The 21,262-nt window shown below is 36.1% G+C and overlaps 1 protein-coding gene across 4 annotated transcripts; it reads left to right on the top strand.

The window, feature by feature from the left end:
• Positions 1-1,212: 1,212 nt before the first annotated feature.
• SRSF12 (serine and arginine rich splicing factor 12) lies at positions 1,213-21,184 on the top strand. 4 transcript variants are annotated; one of them, XM_074333291.1, is made up of 5 exons: positions 1,213-1,589; positions 9,354-9,460; positions 10,767-10,868; positions 11,032-11,173; positions 16,038-21,184. In XM_074333291.1, exons 1-5 carry the CDS (start codon positions 1,525-1,527, stop codon positions 16,405-16,407), a joined length of 786 nt encoding a protein of 261 aa, XP_074189392.1. In that variant the 5' UTR covers positions 1,213-1,524; the 3' UTR covers positions 16,408-21,184. The 4 variants fall into 4 exon arrangements, with proteins under 4 accessions (XP_074189392.1, XP_074189394.1, XP_074189393.1 ...); XM_074333292.1 differs by lacking the exon at positions 9,354-9,460 and adding an exon at positions 9,586-9,931 and having other exon boundaries at positions 1,216-1,589; positions 10,745-10,868; XM_074333293.1 differs by lacking the exons at positions 9,354-9,460; positions 10,767-10,868 and adding an exon at positions 9,586-9,931.
• The last annotated feature ends 78 nt before the right edge of the window (positions 21,185-21,262 follow it).

Genomic DNA, 21,262 nt, shown 5'->3' with positions numbered 1-21,262 from the left:
ACAAAAGATGAATACAAATCACGTTTGATTCCTGCAATTACAAGAGGTGCTCATAGTGGTTCCCATCAGCATCCAGGCACTTCTGATTATGGCGAACTACTGCTTGAGCAACAGAGGCAGTGTCCACTTGTATACATTTATTTTGGCACCTCCGGTATATTTTTAACTACATAGGCATTGTTTACAGAGTCTAGTGACTTTTTACCCCGCTTAGTATGTCAGGGAATAGGTTTATTATGCCCTACGGGAGTAGTAGTATCCCTTGTCCACAGTTTCAGATTTCCACAATTTCAGTTACCAACAGTCAACCAGAGTCTGAAAATATTGAATTTCCCCAACCACCCAACATCATCTGTTCCTGACATCCAACCATGATATTGTCATGGCTTGATAATCCAGGATCGAAAGCAGCCGATGAAACTCTTTGTGATTTATGGTTAGGTCAGTAGAAACCGTATGATTCATCACAATGCCTGTCATTCACCCTACCTCATTATGTAGGCGTTCTATCATCTCACATCACTACAAGATGTGTGACTACAATACAATACGATATTTGGAGAGAGACCACATTCATATAACTTTTATTACAGTATATTATAATCAGTCTTTTATTATTAGCTATTGTTAATCTCTTACTGTGCCCAATTTATAAATTACACTTTATCACAGGTATATGTGTATAAGAAAAAAACAGTATACATAGGGTTTGGTACTATCCCAGATTTCAGGCATCCATTGGGGGGCTTAGGAGTATCCTCTCCTCTCCCCCATAAGGGGGGACTCCTGTAATGAAGTAAGATTCAAATAACTAAAGGAAAAATCATCCTCATAGTTTGAAAGCCTAATAAGACTCAACACTAAGGGCGCAGACCGAGGCCTGAGGATGCAGGGATGAAGGCCCCAGTGGCCATGTGGCTGTCGTGCGGTTGAACGCCTCCATCACCTCTGCCCACCCCCACTCTGCTCGCTCAGTGGCGGACTCCCCGCCTCAGCCCCCAGGACCTCGCTGGCCTCCGCCCTCCCGGCGCACTCCGGCTCCAACCACCGCCCCCCCCAGTGCCACCCCCTCCACGGAATCCCGCGGCCCCGGCACCGCCCCTCGGACCCCGGCCCTCAGCGGCCCCTCCCTCCCCGGTACCTCGGACTGGGACCCAGCGCCGCCCCTCCCCCTCCCCTAGACCTGGGCCTCGGCGCAGCCCCGTCTCAGATCCCTCGAGCCCGGTGCCGCGCCTTCCCGCCTCCTCCGAGCCGGGCCTCCCTCGCCGCCCCCTCCCGGGATGCCCGGGGCCTCAGGCCCCGCGTGGGCCCCGCCCCCGCCCCCGCGCGGTCCGCACGGACAGGCTTGCGCCGCTCCGTGCCCCCCCCACGCCGCCTCTGCGGCTGCGCGCTGGCGGGGCCGAGGCCGAGGGGAGGGGGTCGCGCGGGGGGCCGGCGGAGCTGCTGTGGCGGCGGCGGCTGCAGTGAGAGGCTGAGTGAGCCTGGCGGCCGCGGGCAGGCCCGGAGGGAAAGGAGGAACCGGTCATGTCTCGCTACACGAGGCCCCCCAACACCTCCCTGTTCGTCAGGAACGTCGCGGATGCCACCAGGTGAGCGGCGGCAGCCGCAGGTTGGGGCGCGGGGGAGGGGCGGAGTAACGGCCGCATCGCGGAGCCCGGCCGCGGCCCGGGGGTCTGCCCGGCGCCTCCCCCCGCCCGGCGGGCACTTTGTGCGGAGGCGCCCTTCCCGGGGGCGATGTGAGCCCGCAGGCTGCCCGGGGCCTGGGCGGGACTCGCACCTCCGCCCTCCCGGCCCGCGTTCCGCCGGGCGCCGCACAGAAGCGCGTCCGTGCCCCGCAGCGCTTCCCGCGTCCCCGGCACCGCCCCCGGCGGCTGGGCGCCCGTCCTCTCCCGCAGCACCCGAGCGCGGGCTGCCCCTTTCCCGGGAGCCGAGGTCCCTCCCGCCTCTGGCCTTGAGTGTGTGCTGGGGCGGGCGCCTGCGTTTCAGCCCCTTTGTCGCCGGGTCCCGATAAAGCCGCGCGCCTTACCTCCTAGATGAAGAATTGAGGATGGTGAGAACATATTGGGACAAAATAATGCGTATCTTGGGTCTTACAGTTTCTTTTCCTTTGGTGTGATCTACTTGCAGGTGGTGCTGGTTAAATTTTATTCGTTACAGTTTTGTACTATATACAAAGGATAACTTCAGTGAAAGATTTATATGTTTTTCTTTAAAGTTCTGAATACTGTATAAGCACCCCTTAGAACGGTTTGGATGGATTTTTCTGGTCCTTTTTGATGTTCTCAGTCCACCCCACCCCCCTCCTTTGAGAATTCTGTCTGCATAGTGCCTAAACATAGATCTCAAGGAATAACTTCTTCGTATAGCAGTTTTCTCCCTTAATCGGAGCCAGAGGGAATGACTGGGGCGTGGGGGCATTAACAGAGATTTTTATTTCACTGGGCTTAATTTACAACCTCCCCCCAACCTTCATAGATATGCAGTATTATCTTAACTGTACAAAAGGGAAAGCGGAACCTCAGAGTTTTAATGGCTTACCTGGGGCTTCACAGCTACAAATACGTTGAAGTCCTTGGCTCCAGCGTTATCTGTTGTAATCATCATGATTTACCTTTGAGGAGTAAATGTTAAAAATTTATTTTTTGATCCCTACTTTTATGTATGTCACAACTACAGAGTTAATATACCTTAATTAACATCTAAAAGATGCCTGTGTGTGCATTTCTTTTCTCAACCTGTTTATCTATACATTACTTGGGAAACAAGCAAAATTTATAATTTGGGTAAGGTTAAAAAAAATTCCCTCAGTGAAACAGACAAATAAGCATCATATCTCTCCACTGTGTCTACAAAAAATGAGATGTTTCAGATTGTAATGGCCACAGGGCGCAGCTGGGGTAATAGCAATGAGTGAAGTTGTCAGGTTATGAAGCACACACAGTAGGGTGGTGTGGACTATAGCAAATGGAAAAGAACACGTGCCATCTAACGGGGAGAGCAGCAGCTAGTGCTAAACTCCAGCTGATAACTACTCAGATAGACATTTGGACTTGTTGCCATGTCTTCCTAATTTTTATCACCACTTCTTAACACTGCTGGGAGGGGGACAATCAAAATCTAGCAGGATTGTGTTAATGAAACAATAATTGTTAACATTTGTTGAGTACTCATTATGGCCCAGGGACTGTACTAAAAACTTTGCACATATTATCTTATTAAATTTTTACAATAATCCTGTAATGTACCCATTTTACAGATGAGAAACCCAGGTTTAGAGAGATTAAGTATCTTGGTTAAGACTGCACAGCTGCTGAGTCGTGTTAGGAAAGTAGAATCATACATATAACCTATATTAACAGGTTTTTTGTACATGGTAGCATACAGTGTAAGTTAACTAGCAATATGACACCTAGACATTTTGAATTAGCTTTAACATTTAGGATTATTATAAAGAAGATCATTGGGATAGATGTTAAAACAAACTGAAATTATATGTACAGTATGGTGGCAATTATATAAAAAGTGAAGAAAGGAAAAACCATATAGAAAATGAGGCTGGAAAAGAAATCCATTTAAGTGGTTTTAGTTTTCCTGTTTTCAGATTTTATTTAGTAAAAATGTTTATAACAAAGCAAATTTTATTTAAAGTGTTTCTTTGAAGTGACCATTTCAATATATACGATAAAGCACAAGACATTAAAAGACATTATGGGTCAGCGTAAAATTTGTGAGGAATGCATTGAGCACAAGAACTAAAGAAGGACTTAAACGTACATTTTACAATTTTATAATTTGTTACGTTTCTTTTCATTAGTGAAACGAAGTGGGTCAGGAAGACTGTTAATTTTAATATCTTTGCTTTGTTACTGTGTAGAAGAGTAATTTTTTAAAAATCTCAGATACAGTTTTCTCATGGAACAAAATCATGTCTAAATCCCAAATACAACGTTCCCATTTTGAAGCATCATGTCATGTTAGGTTAGGGAGCAATGATCAAGTACCTCCCTCGGACATACTTAGTTGCATTTGCATTTTCTAGTTACAGTGTACATGAGGCTATGTTGATGTTAACATTGATGGTGACATGGGATAAGCATTAAGTGAAATTCATGATGAAAAAGTCTCAGGAAACTAGGAATAGCAGGGAACTTCCTCAACCTATGAAGAAGCTGTAGCTAACGTGATACTTAATGGTGAAACCTGAATGCTTCCCCCCTAAGATCAGAACAAGACAGGATGTCCACTCTCACAAGCTCCATTCAACATTTTATTGCAGGTCCTAACCAGTGCAACAAGGGAAAAATAAATAAACAAAAGACATAAAAATTATAAAGGTAGAAGTAAAACCTGTCCCTATTCTTAGATGACATGTTTGTTTACATAAAACTATGTAAGTAATAATGAGTTATAGTAAGTTATCAGGATGCAAAGTAAACTTTAAAAATCCTATTTTTATATATTAACAGCAATCAATTGATAACAATTGAAAATAATAAAAATTCCATTTACTTTTATATCAAAAAACATATTTAGGAATAGTTTAACAACAAAAACGTAAAAACCTTTGCACTGAAAAACCACAATGTATTGCCAAGAGAAATTAAAGCCCAACATACATTGATAGATATACCATGTTCTTGGATTAGAAAACAAAATACTGTTTTCAGTTCTCTCCCAAAATGATTATATTGTAGATTCAAGGCATTTCTGACCAAACTCTTTTTAAAAAATAGAAATTGACAAGTTAATTGTAAAAAGACAAAGGATCTAGAATAGCCAAAATAATTTTGAAAAAGATAACTGAAGCTGGAAGACCACCTGACTTAAAAACTTACTAAAATTAGATAGTAGTCACGACAGTGTGATACTGGCCTAAGGATAGATAAGTAGATTAATAGAACAGACTGGAGAGTCCATAAATAATCCACACTTACAGAGTCAATTGATTTTGATAAAGATACCAAAGCAATCCAGAGGAGAAAGGAAAGCCTTTTCAACAAGTGATGCTGTAACAACTGGATATCATCATAAGAAAAGTAAATGAACTGTAACCTGTACCTTACATCATAATTTGAGCTGGGTCATCAGCTGAAATGTAAAAGATAAAACTATAAAGCTTTAAGAAGAAAACATAGGAGAATATCTTCATAACCTGGGGATAGGCAAAGACTTCTGACAGGATAAAGAAAGCAGTTACCATAAAAGAAAAAGGAACGTCGATAAATTAGATTTCACCAAAATTAAAATTTCTGTTCATCATTAAAAAAAAAATTAAGAAAGTAAATAGGCAAGCCAAAGAATGAGAGAAAATAGTCACAAAACATATATCTGACAATGGACTGTTTTCAGAATATATAAAGAACTTTTACTAAGATCTGAAACCATAAAATTCCTAGAAGAAAATATAGGAAGAAGCCTCACAGACATTACCCGGAGTAAGATTTTTACTGATATATCCCCTCGCGCGAGGGAAGTAAGAGGAAAAATAAACATGTGGGATTACATCAAACTAAAAAGCTTTTTCACAGCAAAGGAAACCATCAATAAAACAAAAAGGGATCCTACTGATTGGGAAAAGATATTTGCCAATGATATATCTGATAAGGGGTTAATATCACAAATTTATAAAAAACTTACTCAACTCAACTCCAAAAAACAAACAACCGAATTAAAAAATGGGCAGAGGACATGAAGAGACATTTTTCTAAAAGGACACACAGATGGCAAACAGACATATGAAGAAATGTTCAACCTCACTAACCATTAGGGAAATGCAAATTATAATCATAGTGAGATTTCACTTAACACCCACTTGAATGGCTAAAATTAAAAAGACTGCCAATACCAAGTGCTGACAAAGATTGGCATAACCAAAACTCTTATACATTATTGGTGGGAGTATAAAATGGTACAACCACTTTCCAGAACTGTTTGGCAGTTTCATAAAAGTTAAATATATACATCCTCTTAACCCAGAAATTCTCCTAGGTATTAACACAAAATAAATGACCCATAAGCATGAAAAGATGTTGCACCTCACTGGTCATTAGGTAAATTAAAATTAAAACAACAATGAAGTACCCATTCACTTTACATCCTTCAGAATGGCAAGGATTAACAGTTGTTCATTGAAGAGGTGGAGCAGTAGGAATTCTTATGGCCACTTTGGAGAACATGTAGTGAAGCTGAAGGTATGCATACTCTCCAGCCTACCAGTTGCATTGCTAGTGATACATCCCAGAGAACTGTAGCACTGCTCTAGGAAGCACATGTATCATAATGTACACGGTAGCACAGTTTTCAATTAAAAAAAGGAAGCATTTTAAATGTTCATCCACAGAAAGATGGAAGAATAAATTGTGGCTTATTCATAGCAATACCAATACAGAGTTAAAATGAGAGAACTAGAGCTACATGGAGAAATCTCAAGGGAGGAAAAGGCAAGGTGCAAAATGATGTGAAATTTGATATATATAAAAACATGTACTTTTGGATAAGTGCATTTGCAGTAAAAATATAAAGTTATGCAGAAGATGGTGAACACCAATGATTGTTTCAAGGTAGAAGGATATAGTCTCATTTCTACAAAAATACTAAAAATTATGGCTAATAGGGCAAGTATTGAGATATAATAAGTATTGTTGGTGGATACATGATTGTTTGTTTTATTTTTCTCTATACTTTTCTGAATATCAAAATAGATCACAACCAGTACAAAAATAAATGAAATCAAAACAACAGCTAACAGGTGAGGGAGTGGAGACAGTGAATGGGAGCCAGCTCTTTTGAGATTTGTTCCTTCAGATTCCTGTCACCCTTGGCTTCTGGGACTCCAAGCCTGTGACACACATTGCTTCAACCTCCTTTATACCATCTAGGTTCCTTTTCCTATCAGCTACTCAACATTTGGTTGGTGGGATTGATTGCCTCAGATGGCATTCATTTGAACTAGCTTTGTTACAGGCTGTGTGTACCTCTGGGTAAAGTAACTTACTGTCTCCTTAACTATTAATGGTTACAGTGTGTTCTTCACTCATTAATACAGCAAATCTGTATTGAGCGCCTACTATGTGCCATGCAACTATACTAGAGGCTGAGATACTACACTGATGAAGACAATCTGCTTTAGATGGTGATTCTCAACTGTGATGCACAGAATTGCCTATAAAGCCCGTAAAAAAATTAATAACTGACTCATCATGGGAAGCACTAATTAGGTGCAGTGTTCATCCACCAGGATGGAGTGCTTGTTTGTTTAGCATCATTTTCACAAATGGTTCCAATATTCAGGAATGGTTGAGAATCTTTACCCCATAGCCTATGTTCTATGGAAGTGAGAATTGTGTTTTTCTTGTTCTCTACCATATCCCTAGAGCCTGGCTCATAGTAGGTGCTCAAAAAGTATTTGTTGAATGAATAAGTGAAAGAAAAAGACATTGTCACTGCCCTCTAAAGCTAATAGCCTCTCAGGGAGGCAGACAATTAAACATGTTATAGTGAGCATTAAATGAAGTAAAAATAAAAATACAATAAAGTGGGTCATAGTACTGTGTTGCCCCAAAAATAAGACCTAGCCAGACACTCAGCTCTAAGGCATCTTTTGGAGCAAAAGTTAATATAAGACCCGGTCTTATACTATATTATATAAGACCCTGTCTTAAGTAAGACCGGGTGTTATATAATATAGTATTAAGACTGGGTCTTATATAATATAGAACAATATAAGACCAGTCTTATATTAATTTTTGCTCCAAAAGACGCATTAGAGCTGATTGTCCAGCTAGGTCTTATTTTAGGGGAAACACGGTTATCAGCTGTACTGCCTGGTATATAGTGGCTACTTAGTCAATGCTAGTTGAATCTTTATGTAATAATTCCTAAATCCAGATCTCTAGCTTTAATCATTGACTTCTCTGCCAGTTTTGAGAGGAAAGTAAATTAATATAATTTGTATAATCACAATTTTCAGTTGCTTATAGAAGTCTTGTGGAGTTCCGCCATCACTTCAAATTTGGCATTTCTAAACCTGAAAGCTTCTTTTGCCTCCTCCATCTTCAGTCTAACTCTTTTCTAGCTAATTTTTGTCACTGACACCATCTTTTCTTCCGTTTGCCCAAGCTAGAAGCTTTGCAGTTGTCTTTGAGTCTTTGTTTTGTATTCATTTCTTCTGAGCTGTGTTTTGTGCTGATAGCTCGATGCCGAATCTCTTAAGCTCTGCTTAGTGGTTAAGAACAGACTAGTGTCAGTCTGGGAGTTTGATTCCAGCTCTGTCACTTGCTGGCTCAGTGGCCTTAGGTGAGTTTATCCATCTGTGCCCTCATCTATAAACATCCATAGGGTTTTTGTGAGAATTAAGTGGTCTTAAGGTGAACAATGGCTAATATATAAATGCACTGTAACTGTCAGCTATTAATGCTAAGTATTTTGTCTCTTCAGTTATATTGTAGCTCCACAAATACAAACATGCTATGAATGTCTTTGGTATTCTCCCTTAATACTGTGTTTCCCCGAAAATAAGACCTAGCCGGACAGTCAGCTCTAATGCGTCTTTTGGAGTAAAAATTAACATAAGACCCAGTGTTATTTTACTGTAATATAAGACGGGGTCTTATATAATATAATACAGTATAATATAATGTAATATAATTAATATAAAATATAATATAATATAATATAATATAATACTCAGTCTTATATTAATTTTTTTCTCCAAAAGGTGCATTAGAGCTAATGGTCCAGCTAGATCTTATTTTCGGGGAAACATGGTACCTGTTGCAGTAGAAGGCATGTAGGAGGCTCAAAAATACTTGTTAAATATGAGAGCATTATAGTTATTTTGCTTTATGTTTATCAGTAAAACATCCATTTTTCTTTAAGGTCTGAGAACTAAGTTTAGGACTGCTTTAGAATCTAATTCTTGCTATCTGAAAACAAAATTAACCTAAGCATGAGATTATAGTGAAGCAAATGAATGTGTCCCTAATGAAGTAGTTAATAGTTAGAACTCTTTATACTGACAGTTGAAAAACCTTGTAATAGGAATACCTTTCAAAAGTCAGCGTTTCCCCAACCTGACTAAGTGTAACAGCCACCTGGAGTGCTTTTAAAAATACAGATTTCTAGCCCCTAATCCAGACTTCCTGAATCAGATTCTCTGAAAGTGAGGCCTGAGATTTGTTTTCTTTCTTTCTGCCTTCCTTTCTAAACCCTGGGTGGGTCTTATGGAAGACAATTTTAGATAATGCTAGTCTAGATAATGTACTTTTTTTGAGGATTTCAACTGGATTTCTGTAGGCAAAATATTTTAATCCAGCTATTCATATTTTTTTTGCCTTATTTCTAAAACGCTTCAGGCCTGAGGACTTGCGCCGTGAGTTTGGTCGATATGGCCCTATAGTAGACGTTTACATTCCACTTGACTTCTACACCCGCCGCCCAAGAGGATTTGCTTATGTTCAATATCCTTTATCTTACTGTGTGCATGTGAATAGCCTACATACATGTGTATATACATATGTGTATTCAGGAGCATATGTTATGAGATTAATATCGCCTAATTTAAATGTGTTTATTTCTTTATCTCAGAAAATCTAAAGCAGTCCACAGTAGCTGGCAAGCGCCCCCAGTTTGAACCAACCTGTTAGCTAGAATCCGAGCATAAACCGAGCAGGCGAGACAAAAGGCACCTAAAGTTCAAGCATCAAGGAGTAAAGAGGGAGGGTGGACACAGATATAAAGACCTGGAAGAGGGGAAGTCTTTATCAAGCAAAAGACAAAGCCAACACCAGGTTGAGACTTCGGCTTTCCTACATTTACTCAGAGTTCCAGAGTCAAAGCCAAGTCTGATTTTGTTGGTTCTGCTTCTCTTGTAAAGTCCATCTTGCAAGCCTTAAAGAGTAAAGGTCAAGGTTCAAGATCAAGTGACATTGAGGTAATTGCCTAAGTCTCATTTTGTATTGTATTTCTTGAGCTTTTCTGTTTTCAATTAAAAAAAAGAAAATTAAAGCAGTGAACAACCTCCTGAAATACAGCAATTCAGTCATTCTATATAGCTTATTTTCATTTTTAGTTAGGTTTAATATATAATTTATATAGAAACAGAGTTTAGTGGGGTATTACAAACCACTATATGTAATTCCAAATGTTTACAGGTGGCTTTTATGTTTCTTTTATAAAGGTATTTTAAAGCAGTAGGATCAAAGGTAAATATGGTCCTTTTTAAAGTGCTAAATCAGTTTTGAAACTATATTTTAGCTCACGTGTGTGTGCGATTTTGTTTATCATCAATTTCTTTTGAGTGTCATAATTTAAAAGCCTTTGAATGAAAGAGTAATTTTAAATTCAGAATAAAGGCTTCTTCTATATGCTGATATTTTTCAGTAAAAAAACCTGAACCTTTTACCTGAAAGAAGGAAGTGAGTCCTAAACAGTTTATTTTATAATATTAGTCAATGTTGGACTTATTTTTTTCTCATAACATATTTTTATATAGGCATACTGCAACTACACTGATGTATACATTAAAAATATAGTTGCATGTTTGTTACTGTTCTTTTTATTTTTAGGTTCATTCTTCTAAATTATAATGGGGCATTTGTTTTCATAATAACAGTGAAAATTTTTTTTGATTCTTCATATTGGAGATGTGAGCTTAGTTACTAGAACTTGTTTTTTCTATTAAATTTCATGTCATGTGAATAACTATTTAAAAATAATATTTTTACTTGATATCTGATGTTCAAAGTGTCCTTAACAGCTAGTCATATTTGAAGATGTTCGCGATGCTGAAGATGCTCTTTATAACCTCAATAGAAAGTGGGTATGTGGTCGTCAAATTGAAATACAGTTTGCACAAGGTGATCGCAAAAGTAAGTGTGGCTAAACATTAGAGCTTGTTTATTCAGCAGAATGAGTTTCAGCCATGATAGATTTTTTTGTTGTTTAAAATTCTTTCAGACAATAATACTATTTGAGTGGCTGTTTTTGAGGTTTTCATGTAATGAATTATAAGTCTTGCACTTCATATTCTAGCACCAGGCCAAATGAAATCAAAAGAACGTCACCCTTGCTCTCCAAGCGATCACAGGAGATCAAGAAGCCCCAGCCAAAGGAGAACTCGAAGTAGAAGTTCTTCTTGGGGAAGAAATAGGAGGCGATCTGATAGCCTTAAAGAGTGAGTACAAAATATGAGGATTGAAAACTTAATTTTTTACTTTTTCTGGAAAACATTTTTAAAGAGTTTTCAAAAATAGGCCACCAAAATCATTTTGTTTAATATACATAAAGAATCATCTTTTGGGGCGGCCAGATGGCTCAGTTAGAGCGTGAGCTCCTAACAACAAGGTTGCCGGTTCAATTCCCACATGGGATGGTGGGATGTTGGGAAAATGGAGACTGCCTGTGGAGCTGAGCTGTGCCCTCCACAACCAGATTAAAGGACAACGATTTGGAGCTGATGGGCCCTGGAGGAACACACTGTTCCCCAATAAAAAATAAATAAATAAATAAATAAATAAATAAATAATCATCTTTTGTAGAAAGATTCACTTCGATTTATTGGATATCCTCCAGTGTTTTTACTTAACCTTTTTAGTGGAAAGATAATATATACTGAAGAAAAAGCAAAAAATTAAATGTATACTTGACAAAATGAGGAATTTTAAATAAATAAAATTTTCCTAAATGACCCAACAATTAAGAATCTGGAGTTCTGGTCATTAAAAACTCATAAGAAATATAATCACTTCTGAAAGGAGGTTGATTAAATTTAGTGTAAATCAATACGTTTGTGAAAGGTATTTTCAGAGGACATTTGCAAGTTATCTATTTTGCTAGCCAAGAGTTGTTTTTGTTAGGATAATAATAAATCACAATGAAAATTAATTACTTGAAGTTATTTAACTAACTAAAATTGCATTAACATAAATAAATTGTTAAACATTTGTACTATTTATCTTGAGTTTTAATGCTGTAATTTTCAGGCATGTAGAATTTTAAGGTGAATTCTGTTCTTAAAGAATCATCAGCATTTATACGAGTATCCCCTTTCTGTGAGTGATAAAGAGTTAGCTCTCCTGGACCACATGTAGTATAAGCTATATAGATCGGCCCACTTAACTTTAAATCAAAGCTGGTCACCAGGGTTGCTCACTTTCACTCCACTCTCTCCATTCCTCAACTCTAAGCCTAGACAAGAAAATGCTCAAAATACAATTTGTACCAGAGTTGGAGAGAGAGTCTTTACTCCAAGTCCCTAGTTCTAAAAACAAGACTGTGAAGTGGCTTGGCTCCAATTCCTCCAGCCAAGTGGGAGGAAAAGATAGGAAGAGAGAACCACATCCACATTCTATGACTATGACTTTTCAATAGCTAGGAATCCTGATTGCTAGAAAATGTGGCATAGTCAGAGCCCTCATGTCAGAATCTCACATGTCAGATCAGTCCCTGTCACTGGGTATGCTTTCATTTTGGCCCATTTTTATGAAGGCGTGTGGGAGAAAGCCTTAAATTCCTTTGTAAAGCCAAGAGAACCCAGGTCAGCACTGAACCATTACCGATATTGATGAAGAAATATTTATAAACAGTCAGTATTCTGGAACTTGATCCTTTTTATCATACTTTCTTTGGTAGTGCAAGAATATAAACCTCCATTACATCTGTGGAGAATAATCTAGCTTGTCCCATGGCTAAGGATTTTCCTATTGATTGATTATTTGAGATTTACTCTGATACTTTCTATAATCAAACAAAAAATTATATTTATAGAACTTAAAACATAATGAAAGCAAATTAAGATTTAAAGCGTTTGACATGCCTTGTCTATAGGAAAACCACACCAGCACGGTTGGTATTGCTTCTGGCTTCACAGAGGACATGAATAGTGTAAGGGAGTGATATTAACAGTTCACTCATATTATTTGAATTTTATATCTATCTATACACTATCATATATACTATATATTTATATATGTACATATATATATATATATATAGACTGTTTATAACTATACGTAGTATAAACTATACATGTAAAGTTTACTATAAGTTTAGAACGATGTGGATGGTATGAAATGTTTATATATCAAAGATCAAAGTAAATGTAATATTGTGCCCAAAATAGCACTGTCTTAACTTACTAATATCCACTGGGTTGATAGAAAGACTTAATTTGTAAAAGAAAAGAAAGAAATTGTCCATTTGATTCATTAATAATACAAGTTGTTTCCAAATGCATTACATCGGACCCTTAGTTACCAGTTTTTCTCCAGATTGATCTAAAAAAAAAAAGTGGATATTCACATTTGCTGCCTTCTAGGGGAAATAAAGTATAATATGTGCCTGGAGAAAAACAAAAACAAAAAAATGTTTGTTAAGTGTCCCAAATCATCATGGAGTATCAGGAATAGAAAGAACTACATCTTCTTGGGAGACAATGCTGTTCTGCTTTGTATTAGTTATAAGACCGTTGCTTAATGTGACCTTAGTTTTTTTCATCTGTAAAATTGTACTACAGAGAATGTAAATCTTACCTACCTCTCAAGGTATTTATGGGGATCGGAGTGCGTGTGCGTATATGTATGTGTGTGAGAGAGAGACAGAATATATATAAGCCTAACATTATGAGTATATACAGTATATGTGGTATTTATTACCTTGGAGTAAAAAGAGGCCTCTTATTTTGCCTTCAGTGGATATGGAAAAAAATTAGTTTGTTGCTATCACTAGACTTGTGAGCTCTTTGAGGAGCGAGGACTTTAGTCTTCTTCTTGCTTATATCCCCAGCACTTTAGCAGTAGTCCCTAGCTTTCGTTAGGTATTCCTTAAATCTGGTTGAATTTATGTTAGTGAATGTGTATATATTCCTAAATATTCCTGAAGAGTTTTAAAATAGCATCTATTTTTTTTCCATGTTGTTTTTTTTTTTTTTCAAGGACAGTTTTTCCATTTTTTTTCTGACAACTATGTACCACAGGAATGAAAAGTAATAATTTCTAAAACATTGCTTTTATTCTAGAATATATTCTAGATCAATATATTTATACTTTCCAGTGCTCTTTATTTCTTCCTGTAGTTCCATGTTTCTATCTGGGGTTATTTTCCGTCAGCCTAAAAGTTTTTTAGTATTTCTTATAGTACAGATATGCTGGCAATGAATTCTTTAGCATTTGCTTGTCTGAAGCATCTTCATTTTATATTCATTTTTGAAGGATATTTTTGCTTGGGATAGATTTCTAGGTTGGCAGAAACTTTTGCCCCCTTTTTAATAATATACTGTTGTTTTTCTGAAATCCATAGTCAGCTGGCGTTCTTAATGTTGCTCTTTTGAAGGTAATGTGTCTCTTATTCTCTAGCAGATTTTCAGATTTTTCTCTTTGGTTTTCAGCAATTTCATTGTGATAAGCCTTGTGTAGTTTTCTTTGTATTTATTCTACCTAGGGTGTACTGAGCTTCTGGAAATTGTGAGTTGATGCCTTTTACTAGTTGTGGAAAATTCTATGACATATATTGCTTTTGCCTTATTCAGTTTTTTCTTTTGGCCATGCGACTATGTTCCAGATATCTCTTATGCTCTGTTTTGGATTTCTTAAAATTCCTTTTCTCTTATTTTGTTTCAGTATAATGTTTTTCTAATCTGTTTTTCAGTTGAGTTCATTATTTCTTCTTTTATATCTAGACTGCTGTTAAATCCATCTAGTGACTTTAATTTCAGATATAGTTTTTCAGTTCTAAAATGTCCAGTTGTTTCTTTTTATAAATTCCAAAATTCTTTTGAAATTCTCCATCTTTTTCATCTGCTTTGTCTTTTTCTCGTATTTTTTGAACATATTAGTCATAGTAATATTTTAAATTCCTGTCTAACACCAATAACCAAATTACTTTTGTACATTTCTTTTGTCTTTTATTTTCCTTAGTTTTCAGTCATTTTAATACATTTTTCACATACCTCATAATTTTTTTTATTGGATGTTAGCATTGTTGATGAAAAATTATAGAAGCTTTCAATGATAACGTCCTCCAAAGAAAGTTGTTTTCTTCTAGCAGGAAGAGTTATTGGCAGATCACCTTGACATAGTCCTTCTGGGTCCTTAATTGGAAGCCTGGGTTGTTACTCAAGACTCCATGACCTTCTGGGGGCTTAAACTCCAGCCTCTTATCCCCAGCACTATGTGTCTGATAATATTTCGGCTCAATTATTGAATCTTCCAGCTGCAGTTTTTTGCTGACCTCTTGGGGGTCCCACCCTGTGTATGCACAGCTTAGAAGGTAGCCAGTGAGTTGAGAATTTGTAGGCAGATCTTAGGGTTTTTGTTAATTTGTCTGCAATTCTCTCACCTCTAGAATTTTGCCTCCAAGTCCCAGCCATTTTGGTAGCCCTGAATTCTAACCTCTGTCTCCAGTTTAGTCAGTCATTTTCTGGTTGTTCTCAATTCCCCGATGCTGACATTAGGAAAATGGTCTTAGTAAAAAACGCATGCCTTTGCTTGTGTTGATTGTTCTCTAATACTTTTAAATAGTTGTTTTATAAATGTTGTCTAGCTTTTTTATATAGCCATTTTCTGTGGGAAGACTAGTCTAGTACAAGCTGTTCTATCATGGCAGAATTTAGAAGTCCTGCATCTAGGTTTTCATTTTTATAAGCATTATTTGGTAAACTTTAAATAATTATTTTCTTTCTCTCTCTTTTTCTACTCCTTCTCTTCCTCCTCTTCCCCCTCCTCTTCCCCATCCTCCCCTCCTCCTCCTTGTGTAACCCAGATTAAATATGCACAGCATTTTTCAGAACTGACCCATGTCATAAGATATATCTAGTAAAATAAAAATATTTTGGTTATACATTCTAGTATAACAAGTATTACAAGATTGTTATGTTTGAACCAAAAGCATGCATAATAAAATCTGATGAATTGTTTCTTTTAACTTACCAATAAAAACCTAACTAATATTATGTAAAGTATATAACTTCCTATAAGTGTTGTTTCCTAATCTGTTAACTGTTTTTTGTGAAATATATACTCTAACTTTGTGGATGTTTCCAGGTCTCGACACAGGCGATTTTCCTATAGCCAGTCTAAATCTCGCTCCAAATCACTACCAAGGCGATCTACCTCAGCAAGGCAGTCAAGAACTCCAAGAAGGAATTCTGGTTCTAGAGGACGGTCAAGGTCCAAGTCCTTACAAAAAAGGTCCAAGTCAATAGGAAAATCACAATCAAGTTCACCTCAAAAGCAGACTAGCTCAGGAACAAAATCAAGATCACATGGAAGACATTCTGACTCCATAGCAAGATCCCCATGTAAATCTCCCAAAGGGTATACCAATTCTGAAACTAAAGCACAAACAGCAAAACATTCTCATTTTCGATCATATTCCAGATCTCGGAGTTATCGTCACAAAAACAGTTGGTGAACAACAGAAGAACCCTAGGTGGTCTTTAATATCAGTTATTAAACTTCTCATTATGTTAAATAAAAATTCTTCAAGGCTTACAGAAAATGTGAGTTGATGTTAGTTACTTTGGGCATGTGCAAGAAATAAAATCTCTCTAGCTTTGGGTTAATAAAGATTTCATCTCAATTTAAGGGCCCACACCACAAATTATGTGTCTAATGTCACCATTTTATGGACCATTTTGTGTTTACATTGTGACAGAAGGTACTTTTCAAAGGAAATAGGTAAAATTGAACTAATTTAGAAAATTCTACTTGGATATTAAATGTAGTAGTTCTTCCCTTAACCGTGGGGATACGTTCCAAGACCCCCAGTGGATGCCTGAAACCACAGATTGTACCAAACTCTATATTGTTTTTTTTTCCTATACATACAAACTCTGATAACATTTAATTTATAAATTAGGAACAGAAAGAGATTAACAACAACAATAATAGAACATTTTTAACAATATACTGTAATAAAAGTTATGTGAATGTGGTCTCTCAAAATGTACTGTACTTACCCTTCTTGTGATGATGTGAGATGATTACAATGCCTACATGATGAGATGAAGTGAGGTACTCAGAACTGCACGCAATTTAAAACTTATGAATTGTTTATTTCTGGAAATTTCCATTTAATATTTTTGGACTAAGGTTGACTAGGTAACTGAAACTGTAGAAAGTGAAAACCACAGATAAGGGGGTCTACTGTATTGATAATAATACCTTTTACAAAAGTATTTTTTACTTTAAAGCACTTTACTTCATGTAAAAAGTAATTATGACTGTATAATTGTATAGGGCAGACTTAAACTATTTGATACCTTATGTCTCTCTGTGTCTTATGTTTAAACTTGGGCCAATTCTTGGTGGATATTAGTCATATTACAAAATTCTGACTTCCCCCAAAGTAGAGTTTATATAGAGATCAAATATTCAAGTGATAGATTCTCTCCTGAGCTCAAAAAAGGTTTTTATTTTTATTGGATGGAACAGTATAGATAAGTTGACATGAAATTGCCTCCTGTACTATGTTCATTCACTTCAGAAATATCAAAACCTTTTTAAAATACTGAATTTTGAATGGTTTGAGATTATAAAAATTATGTACAACACTCATAGTCCAAAAATATTCATACTAAGCCTTATACATTTGAAGAGTGGTACATTTTGTATTAAAATAATATTTTATACCATTATTTCTACATACCTACTTTTCATCTTAATGTGTGTTTTTTTTAGAGCCCTAGCTTCAGACTTTAAATTGTATAGAACAAATCCTTTTGAAAGTGTTTAGAACCTTGTGTTAAGAAACTCAAGACTGCATTCTCAAAAAACAACTTTGTGCAGTGTTTGGATTTACATTACACTGCCCTTCATTTTTTAAACCAAATAACTATTGCTATTAATTGCTTTTGTAGTTGTTAAAACTGAGAATTTCTTTAAAATGTGTTTGTAGTTTATGTTTTTCAGAGGCTTTTGGTAGTATTTGTGATAAATATAATCATAGGGGATATATTTATAGAGTCCTACTTGTGTACCTTGTTGAATTATGCTGAAAATTTAAAAGTTTTCAGCCCATACAGTTAATATTTGTATCTAGAGTACTTAAGAAAAAAAAATCTGTCTTATATTTTTAGCATATAGGAGCTGGTGTTGCTTCTATTTGTTTTGAATACAAATTCCATTTTTCTTTGCATTTTAGATCCTTTGTGTAAGAAATAACTTTACAAAATAGTTTATATACTGGTAATTAGCCAAGTACCATAAATTCATGTTTACAGTACTCTCTGAATAGCTTCTCTATTTAATCATAGCAAAATTTATTTCAAAACTACAGCTCTTTGAATTGTTCAGCTGTAATAAAATTTAGTTATAAAATGATGTGGTACTATTGAAAATTTAAAGGAAATTTATGTCCGAAGAAAGAGCAAGGCAAATATTAATAGTAATTTTTTACATTTTCTAAATAAATGTTTGGGTTTACACACATATGCAGTCATTCCAAATATTAACTAGGAATTCATTATAGTATCTTTACTCTGCATTTAATTATTGTCTTAGTAACAAGTTAAGTCACTGTTTCTGAACATGCTTAATCCTTTGACTTACCTCTGATTTGGTTTTCAGTTGTAAATCTGCAGGCTGCTTAGGATACTGTTTGGTTTGATGGAAAACTGGAATGATGATAGACTTTTTTGAGCATATTAGTATATGCTTGGCACTGCTCTTAAGTTTTACATTATTCGCTCATCATCACAACAACTTTATGAGGTAAATACCACTGCAGACATGGAAAGTGAGATGCAGAGAGGTTACATGACAGGCACAAGGGCACACAGCCTTCAGACTTTGGAGTTGGGGGGTGGCTGGGCTGCAGACTGTCTGTCTGTGATTACTAATGCTGTGTCTTTTTGGAAGAAGTAGTCTGACAGATGTATACTAAATTAAGATAATGTTCAGAGCAAAAAGAATAGAATTAGGAAAAGAAATGATTCTAGGCTTCAGTGAAAATGGGTCCTTTGACTGGAAATTGATTGGCAGTTGTGCTGGTACCCAGGAAAATTGTCTTTTGGGCATATCTATTCTAGGGTTCACTTTTACAGAATTATTTCTTGGACCATTTAAGAGAGAATATGTAGACTAAGATTGTTAATAAATCAAATGTTTTACACATCTGTGATCATTTCCTTTAAAGATAATATATCAGGTATTTCCCAAGTTTAGTGTAGGGGCACTGCCTACCTATCTCCATTTGTTCAGAATCATAGAGGATAAGTTAATGTCAAAGAAAATAAAGATGGCCACAATTGCTTGTTTTCTTTGTCCTCATAAATAATACACAAATAATTTCTGTATAGCAGCTAACATTTTTCAAAACAAATAATGGGGGAATATGCTGAATTTTTTATTTGGAGCCTACGATTTAATCTTGTGCCACTGGGCTAATGTATTTTAAATGTAAATTATTAACAAATTTCAGGACTACATATTATTTGCAGTGTTTACTTGAGATACAATTATTCTAAGACATACTGTTGTATTACAAATAAGAATGTGTTTATTCTAACACCATTACAAGAGGCAAAATTAGGCAGTTTAAAAGAACTATTTAGAAATACTTCATAATTCTTCTAAACTACAGTAAAAATGTAATTTCTTACTTAGAGTTAAAAATTAAATTTGTTTTCCAAACAGGGTGGTACAATATTTGGGGTACTTGTACAGATGTATGCTACTCACACAGCATGGTCTGGTGCAGAGGATCTTAACCTGGCAGCATGGAACCAAGCTTCAGGTTAGGCCCTGTAGATTTCTCAAACAAATGACTCCCAAGAATTTAAGGACCCATGGTTCAGTAAGGGTTTTGAAGTCAGAACTCATATATATTTGATTAGAAAACATTTTCAAGTATTAAATGTGGATTATGCACCTTAGCATCTAAATCGTTCTTTTAATGATAATTGATTATTTAGGACCATAGCATTAACTCTGGCATTGGTCTGCCAGGTCAATTTAAACCCTCTGGAAAATTTATATCTTGTATTCCTTTAAAAACATGTTGACAGAATCAAGCAAATTAAGTATAAAGTAATTGAGTCAAAACCGTTTTAGACCCTGAAAGAAGCGTTAGATATTCCAGGTTGATTCAACTTCTCTCAAGTTAGAACAGTACTTTATAATAATGACAAATGTCATTTCTTTAAAGGAATCATGTGAAGAAATATTTTTCATAAAACATGGTATTGTTTTGATTCTATCTTGGGGAACGGGTTATATGATTAGTCTTTCCTGAATCTTATATTCTAGGAATATACCATAACTCTGAAATTTACAAAAAGAAATAATTCCAATTTGTGGAAGTAGGTGGATGCTCAGTGGATTGTTGGTTACTATATGTGATTTTAAGTATATGGTTCACATAAATCAAAATAATATTCAACCTACATTTCTTAGTTTATAAACTATAAACTAGATTACAAATTAGAATAAAGAATGTCGGGTTTCAGGTTCTTTCAAAATGCCTGCAGAAAATTTAAAGGGTCAGTCTCTTCAGATGAGAGAATGACTAGCCAGTACTCAGTCCTAGAAATGGATTGACTGCATCTTCATTAATGTCTGATTATATGTGTTACAGCTTGTGTAGGATGAGTAGTTCCTCAGAAAAAGTGGAACTGAAACAAGAAGCAAAATTACTTCTCTAGGAGTATAATTCTATGAACTAAATTCTTAGGTACTAATATGCTTTTTAGAAATAGCTTCATAGAGGTAGAGTGATGAAAATCTGAATTCTTTGCTTACACAACCACCTCTTTTTTAAAGAATTTTTTTAAAGAAGTAATTCGATTCTAATTTTCTTAGCTTACTCCTAAAAGTATAGACTTAAAATGCTGTTAAATTGACTTTAATTTCAACAAAAATCGATATAAAATACTCTACCAAGCCTAAGTGATAGCTTCTTTCAATAATAGAAAAATTTAATGGATTTTTTTTTTTTGGGGGGGAGATTAAGAATCATTCCTATTACATTTGTGAAGCAGTATCTGCTTTGTGTCAGTATTTTACACCTGGAGAGAAAGTACTTGGTTTCAGAATTGACAAAAACTGTATAACTGGTCAAACTCTTCTGGGCAATCTTATATTTTAAAACTGAGAAGGAATGTTATTCAAATTTAACACATTGTGAAATACATAATTAACTGTAGGGAAGAGCATTAGCTTCATCACTGTCAGTAAACCTTAAAATTTTGACCTTAAAATGTTAAATGTAGCTGAACTAGACATAGATACTAATGTTCTAGTTTTGTAGGACATTCATTGCTATTTTT

The sequence above is a fragment of the Rhinolophus sinicus genome, linkage group LG05, assembly GCF_036562045.2.
Source record: "Rhinolophus sinicus isolate RSC01 linkage group LG05, ASM3656204v1, whole genome shotgun sequence".
Lineage (NCBI taxonomy): Eukaryota > Metazoa > Chordata > Mammalia > Chiroptera > Rhinolophidae > Rhinolophus > Rhinolophus sinicus.
Note: the sequence above shows the minus strand (reverse complement) of the source record. Positions and strands in the feature narration are given on the sequence as shown.